The 7,282-nt window shown below is 39.7% G+C and overlaps 1 protein-coding gene across 12 annotated transcripts in view; it reads right to left on the reverse strand.

Moving 5' to 3' along the window:
* PDLIM5 (PDZ and LIM domain 5) overlaps positions 1–6,908 on the reverse strand; it is a 214,535-nt gene extending 207,627 nt beyond the window's left edge. For 9 of the 12 annotated variants that reach the window (XM_067736935.1, XM_067736934.1, XM_067736932.1 and 6 more), the window contains exons 1-2: positions 6,794–6,908; positions 3,542–3,679 (exon numbers count right to left, since the gene is read on the reverse strand). In XM_067736935.1, the coding sequence (XP_067593036.1) occupies positions 3,542–3,637 (96 nt within the window). In that variant the 5' untranslated portion in view covers positions 3,638–3,679; positions 6,794–6,908. Of the gene's footprint in view, positions 1–3,541; positions 3,682–6,793 lie in introns of those variants that run through there. The other 3 variants (XM_067736938.1, XM_067736937.1, XM_067736933.1) reach the window with 1 other exon arrangement.
* Between the last annotated feature and the right edge of the window lie 374 nt (positions 6,909–7,282).

Genomic DNA, 7,282 nt, shown 5'->3' on the forward strand with positions numbered 1-7,282 from the left:
GAGTATTTCAATTTTAGGATGCTGTACTTAAAATGTTATTCACAAATACACTATCTTTCTTGTAATTCCATCATGAGGGTCAGCAACTTGCCAAAATACGGCCTTGAATTGTGCAACAAGTCTCCTATTTCTTCTTATAAAATATATTGGCAAAGACCAACAAACCCACACTGCTACAATAAAAGCCATCCTCACATACCATGGCTTCAAGGCAATTCCATAAATACAGGGTCATAAAAAGACAGCCTGCAAACTCCAGTAGCCAACACACCACTTTAAGGATAGGAAATTGAAGACAATGACATGGGATCAGGCAATTACAGCAATTTGACGATCTTTTCAAAAAGTCTGCAACAATCACCAATCTTATCTTAGAAACCCACCTACTAAAAAAGTATGCAAAACTCATACAGAAGAGACGGGGAACAAAATCTGAGAGTAATGTTAAAATTTTACAGTTTGTATGCTTTACGAAGCAAGTCATAATCCATATATTCCTATGCTGGTAACGAAATCTCAAGAAAACAGAATGTTCAAGTCCCAGCCAATGGCTTATTTATCTCAAATACATTTGATATCACAGAGTTCCAATATTATAAGGAAACGTAAAGAGCCCTTTGGAGTTCATCATAATAATACATGACCGGAGGAAATACTGTATACGTTTGAACTATATATAGATGCAGGTTCCTAGCGAAGCACAAACCTGTAAGTTTATTTTTCTTTATCAATTCCAACAGACTGTAAGTAAAAAAATACATAACTGCTATGTTCCCTAAAATTATGGGGGATTTGATGTTTCAAGTCTCTAAATTTTTTCTTTTTAATTTCATATTATTGTAAAAGATAACAACTGAGAGAATACCATGCCAGACCTTGTTAAGAATTCCACATACATTATTAAAGTAAGAGAATCACTAAATTACATATTTTAAGGCATGCTTTCAGGTTTTAATTGCTTCTTGATACTACTAATTAAATAATCTGGTGACCACTGAAATATATCCCAATAATTTTACATAATTAAGGCAGAATAAATATAACCAGAGAACTAATTAAGATGAGGTATAACATTAATAATCTTACTACCACAATATGGATTAGTTATTAGGCACCCATCTTTATTAGGCAATGTTTCTAGGCCTGTTTAAACTGAACCACACAAGGGGTTAAAAATAACTACAATGAAAGGCCAACAGCCTAGCTGCACAGTTGCACCAACATTCCCTCTCCTCGCCAATCCAGAATGAATTGCATGCCCCACTGCACAAGGCCCAAAAAGGTCACAGGAGATGGCAGAGACTTTTGTAAGAGAACAGAAATAACTCAGCAGCTTTGTTACCGTAGTCTCTTTTAATCAGTGTGTTCAAAATCCTTTAATTAACACTCTGTCTACACAAGGAAAGCATTTCTTCTGTGCCAGGAGAGGGCACATATGTATGTACACAGTGTTCTGTTGTATCAGCATCACAACATGGAACTCAGATTGTCTGCCAGGAAACTGAAGCACAGAAAACTTTTTTAAAGGTATGGTACCACAATATTTACATACTCCATTTGCACTTCTACAATCAAACAACAAAGTGTGTTGCATGAGGTGTTAATTTGTTTCTACACTTTTTTTGCAGCAAAAAATGGAAGCATTTAAACCATAATTTTCTTTAGTCCATTATTATAAACTAGGATATTCAAAATTAATGTAAAATAATGTAAACAGAATGCAAAAACAGACAATATTCAAATATTCTTCCTTTCTTCATGATGGCTCTTCAGTAGGAGGCAAAAAGATACTGCCCCCCTCAAACAGGAATAAATCACAAGACACATTTTCACACAGATGCTTTACATTTAAAATTTCATCCAACCAGGCAAAGTCTTAAAACTTTCAGGCTGGATTACATACATGTGTTTCCTTGTAAAATCTGAGTAACTGGAATCAAGATGGAATTTGATAAAGATAACTATTTTAAAAATCCAGAGCCAAGAAACAAGGAAAACTTCATTAGTAAACTGGGATTTGAAGTATTTTAATAGAGATACGTAATTGTTACAAACTTATTTTTAATCTTTCAAAATCGAGTTGGATATACATACTGTAAGAAGCAGTGTGTGTGTGTGTGTGTGTGTGTGTGTGTGTGTATATATACACATATATAATTAAATAATAAGTACCTATATAATTAAACCAAAAGATAACTCTCTAAATATCTAACTAGAGAAGCAATCTACCTAAATTTATGATAAAGCTTATTGGGGAGGAAGCAGAGCATTAACTGCTTGAAAGCCAGTTCTTCCACACCAGCCATGGGAGCTCACAGCACAGTTCTTTACAATGAGAATAAAACCACTACTTCACAGGTTGGTGTGAGAATTAACTGAGATGAAGTAAAGAACTTGGCAAAAGCCCAAAAGTTTGCTGGTAATGCTGTTGGGGGAATAGATTTTTTTATGTATTACACAAAAGTGCAAACTGGCATAACCTATCAAAATTATACATATATAATTATGTATATATGATATCCACTGAAGCATTACTTGTAATAGCATTACTGGCAACAGTATAAATGCCCTTCAATAGGGGATTACTTAAATAAATTTTACTTCCCTACAAAAGAATCCTATACATCTGTTATTAAAAAAAAAAAGAAAAAGAAAAATAGTAACAGGGAAAGCTCTCTAAGGTAAATTGTTAAGAAAAAAAGCAATGTGTGGAACAGTGTGTATTAAGATGCTACCATGTAAGTAAAAGGTGAATAGATATTCATATTTATTTGAATATACAAAAAACCCTATGAAATGTTATACAAGTAATTAACAGCAATAATTATCTACTGGAGATGAAAGTGAAACAATGCCTGACACCCAGTCAAACCTCAATAAATGAAAGCTATAATTACTCCCTTCATCAGTGTCATTATCATCATGAAAACATGTCATTAAAATATATACACAGAATACATTCAAACTAAATCCATGAGGTAAACAGCCAAATCTTAAGCATTCAAAGGCTGACTATCTGGTTGGCCATCCAAGCCCTTCGTTTTCTCTTCATAGGTAAGTAGCTTTTGGCCATTTTACTGTAGACTAACCCCTCACCAGAGAGCGAGCTGAGGAAATAACACCAAAAACAGTCCTTTTATTCAATATTGATCAACAGTTTCTAATAAACAGCTTTTGGAGCTGAAAGGGACCGTGAAAATCCCAGTGTAAACTTCTATTACATATGAAGAAACTAAGGTCCAGAGAACTCCCCAAATTAGCCACTGTTCAAAGACTTGGAGTCTGTCCCCCCAGTTAAATGCTTTCAATTTTATTATTAAGATGGGGGAAAATAAGCTTAATTGAAATCAATTATCCTTGCTAAATTCCCTCCCCAGCCCATCCTTTACTATACATAACTAAGTTTGCTGAGATCATATTCCATAAGCAATTCTATTAAGTAGAGCGCAGGTCATCCAGAAAATTCTACAACTCGGCCGTGATGTTTCTAGGACTATGCATTGAATGAACATCCACAATAAAATCTGTAAAGTTTGCTTACGCTAGAGATTGTCAGAGGCATGTTGAAATCCTTGCCACCTTGTAGCCGGAAACCCCAAGGAGCTGGGCCAACCAAGGACACACTGTAGTTGCTCATGGTTCTAATGGCTCAAAGTCCAATGCCCAAAAATGAAAGAAACTGTGAAAGAAAATTAGATGGTTAACAAAAATGTTTATCTTCAGTATTTTGTTTTGGGGGGAAGAGGGGATATGCAAAATAAGTCATATTAAGTTCTCATTTCAGTCAAAGAAAAGGAATCTATGAGCTAATACATAATCTCTAAACTCATGCCAATTTCCATAGTCTAAAAATTCCATATCAGAGTATATTTCTAGACATTTGATCAGTTTTACAACTTGCTACACTACAATTTGTGGCTTCTTGCATACAAACTTTAATTCAAAGTACTTTACAACACTTCATTTTATACAAAAAAAGAACAAAACTTTATTTCAGGTTTAATTCAAAATGATTTTCCCTGTCCTTCTGCCTGCAGTTAGCAAGAGTCCTTCAATTTCACTTACTTAAATTCTAAGTTATCCTAACATATGAAAAGAACTACAAATCGGTAGACTCTCATTCATGCTTTCCAAACTCTAAATTCTTTAAAACGAGAAGTTGTTTTTTAATGCATAAAACTATTCTCTCCAATTATAAAGTACAACTTGTATTTCCTCTTCTGGGGACATGTTATTTTCCACGCAAAGAAATTATTTACATTTCCTTCGGACAGGCAATGATGGGCAATACTCTAGCACAATGATATTTCAATCAGAACCTGCTCTTTGTTTTATATACACACCTCATCAGGCAAAGTGGAGTGAGCATTTACCACACAGTGTATAAGTCTGACTAAACATGGTAGGAATAAAAGGTGAATCTTAATGCATGAAAGAATTAGCGCTTTAGAAAAGAACCAGCGCTTCAGTGCTTTCTTTCTTCTGTGTTTTGCTGGAAGTGCGCTCATAATGACTCTCATGGTAGTACTTCTATATAACAAAAAAAAACTAAAGAAAAAAAAGTGTGGCTCGGAGTTTGGTGTTGGTTGTTATGGTGGTTATGTGTGAGTGGGAGAAACTGGGAGGAATGGAGGTCTTCTAAAATGTAATACTAAGACACCTATTATTTCCCTCTTTAAAAATAATGTGACACATGTGTAATAATTTTAAAACCACATTTTTTTAAAAAAAGCTGTTTCAGACACACTTCCTTGGAAAATCTGTGCTATTCTGCCAAATCATCACCTATTATCTGTCTTAAAATATTATTCCATTTTTTTTAACCCATTGAAAATTTCTATTCCATCACACCAAATTAATAGTGGCAGATGTAGATATGCAAATCACTGGGTATATTAAAAGCAAGCAGATTCCATCTTCTCATATGGGGAAAATGAGGCAAAACTTTCATATAAGTCCAGTTCTTAAAGAAAAATCAGTGAAAATCTGCCCTGCATCTGCCCAGAAACAAAATGGGCTTTTCCACTGGCATAGTAGTTGACTGAACTACTAGCCAATAATACATTACGTCAATACTGATGCAACAAACACTAAAAAGATGAAAAGGCCAAACCAGAGATCAAGCTATTTGATATATGTGAAACACAAATAGTAAGGAGCCACATAGTCTAATTGCTTTCTCACTGTAATAAAAGTTTCAGAGAACTTGTAGAGAAAGACTGGATAATGGCACACAATATAAATCAAAAGTGTGTAAAGCCAACAGATATTTCACAGGCAGCCTACCCCTCCTTCTTTTTTAATCTTTAACTTTTTGTCAAGAGAAGAATTTGAAAGTTAGGTTCCACTTCCTCTAATCCCAATGTTCCCTACAAGAAAATGTGTTTAATTCATATATCAACCTATGTACCTGCAGCTTCCCTTTACTTACGAGTTCCCTTCCTGATTTCTCCCATTTGTTATTAAAATCTCTAGCACTGGCAAGGTCACAGCCCCACTACAGAACCAGTGTCAGTTCATTTCTAGTGTCGTTTCCCTTCCAGTATTCTCCCTTTGCTAGCTTCACGTGCCTTAAAATATTCTGAAACCGAAGCAACTGTTAATACTATTGGCCTTTTCCAGGTCTGGTAATATTAGTGCCCAAACTCTTCCTTAAATACCAAGCAGGCAGGAAATATTGAGCAGCCTTTCTGCTTTCAAGCACGTAGAAAATGTTGGCACTTCTGTACCGTGCTGGATTGTCTTTTAGGGGAAAGTCCAAACAATGTCTTCGCTCTAGTACTTAGGCAGGAAGCCTGGCATTTCCCACACTCCTAGCCCAGCTTCTTCGGTGGGTGGGAAAAGGAAAAGAACTCATGATGAATTTCTCCGAGAAGGGTCTGAAATTAAAGCTGTATCTTGAGATCCTCTTCTTCCCCAGATTGAGCGACTGTGGAGGTAGAGTGGAAGAACTAAAGCCACAGGCACCGGGTGAAAGTAGCCGACGAGACAGTTTTCCAGCAGAGAGGTTCACGCCTAGCCCTGTTTGCCAAATAAGGTTCCCGAGCCGGCTGCTCCCTAGGCAGGCGGCTTCCAACGTCCCCGTGGTCAGGAAGGCAGACTTGGGAGAGGCTCTGGCGATCACAGCCGAGACCTACCCTGCCCAGCGCAGCCACGAATTTTCTTTCCAAGGACTGCCCTGTCCATACGTCCTTCCTTTTTCCACTTACTGTCAAACGAACGGGACCACAGTCTTTTAAAAACAGCCTCACCAAGTACGCGAGCACTAATAAATCTGTCGTTCATGACAGATTTGTTTTTTAAACAACCTTTATTTCTGGACGCATGGAAGTTGTCCCCTAACAGGTTACACAATCCTCAATATTCGGGGGGAAATAAATGCTTCTCAGTAGCGTGAGAGCAAATAAAAAATCAGCACGCCGTTCCCGTTTAGACCCGCTTCCTCCCCACACCCCCGGGAGACTCGCGCAGGACGCGAGTGTCTCGGGACGCCTAGGTGCGTGCCCGGCGACGCCGCCGCTCTCGTCCCAATCCGCCCGAGCTCCAGTGCCCGTCCTCTGGCCTGGGGCCCGCTCCCGCGCCGCCCTTTCCCGGGCGCTCCTCTTCCCACGCCGCTCTCCCACCTCCGCTGATCGGCGTCCGGCAAACACCTGAGCAGCCACCCGGCGCGAGGCGCGCCCCCTCCTCTCCACTAGCTGGGCTTCCCTCCACGCGCTCTGCGTACGGCGACCCCTTCTTTCCCTCCTCCCTATCGGGGATCCGAGACGCACATCGCCGGCGGGCGGCCACTCACCTCGGGTCCGGCGCGGCGATGCCTCCGCCTCAGACGAGCGCTGACAAGTGACTCGTGGTGTGTACGCCGTCCCCACGGCCCCCGGGAACTTCCGCCTCCTGGCTCCCCAACCCCCACAGGCCCCGCCCCCGAGCCAAGGCACGCCCCCTCCTCCCCGGCCACGCCCCCGGGCCGAGCAGGGCTGGGAGGCGCTGGGAGAAGGGTGCTGCGGCGAGCAGAAGCCCCTGCGGTAAAACAATTGCACTACAGACTTTCGGTGGCAGTAGTCTTAGGGGGTTTTGAGCAGTACCTGGCAAAAGTCCGCTCCCCCTGCCTTTTTTATAGTGGATGCATTTCTCTCTAAAGAAACTTTGAATTGGCCAGCAGTTGCTTTGGCTAAAATAGGAGAGGGCTTTGGATAAATTCCTGTCTATGCAAGTTCAGCAGCCACTGCCTGGTTTTTTGGGTGAGCTTTATGTGCCCTGAAAAGTGAAGACGCTTAAAGTTTAC

This window comes from Pseudorca crassidens, chromosome 4, assembly GCF_039906515.1.
Source record: "Pseudorca crassidens isolate mPseCra1 chromosome 4, mPseCra1.hap1, whole genome shotgun sequence".
In the NCBI taxonomy this organism is placed as follows: Eukaryota; Metazoa; Chordata; class Mammalia; order Artiodactyla; family Delphinidae; genus Pseudorca; species Pseudorca crassidens.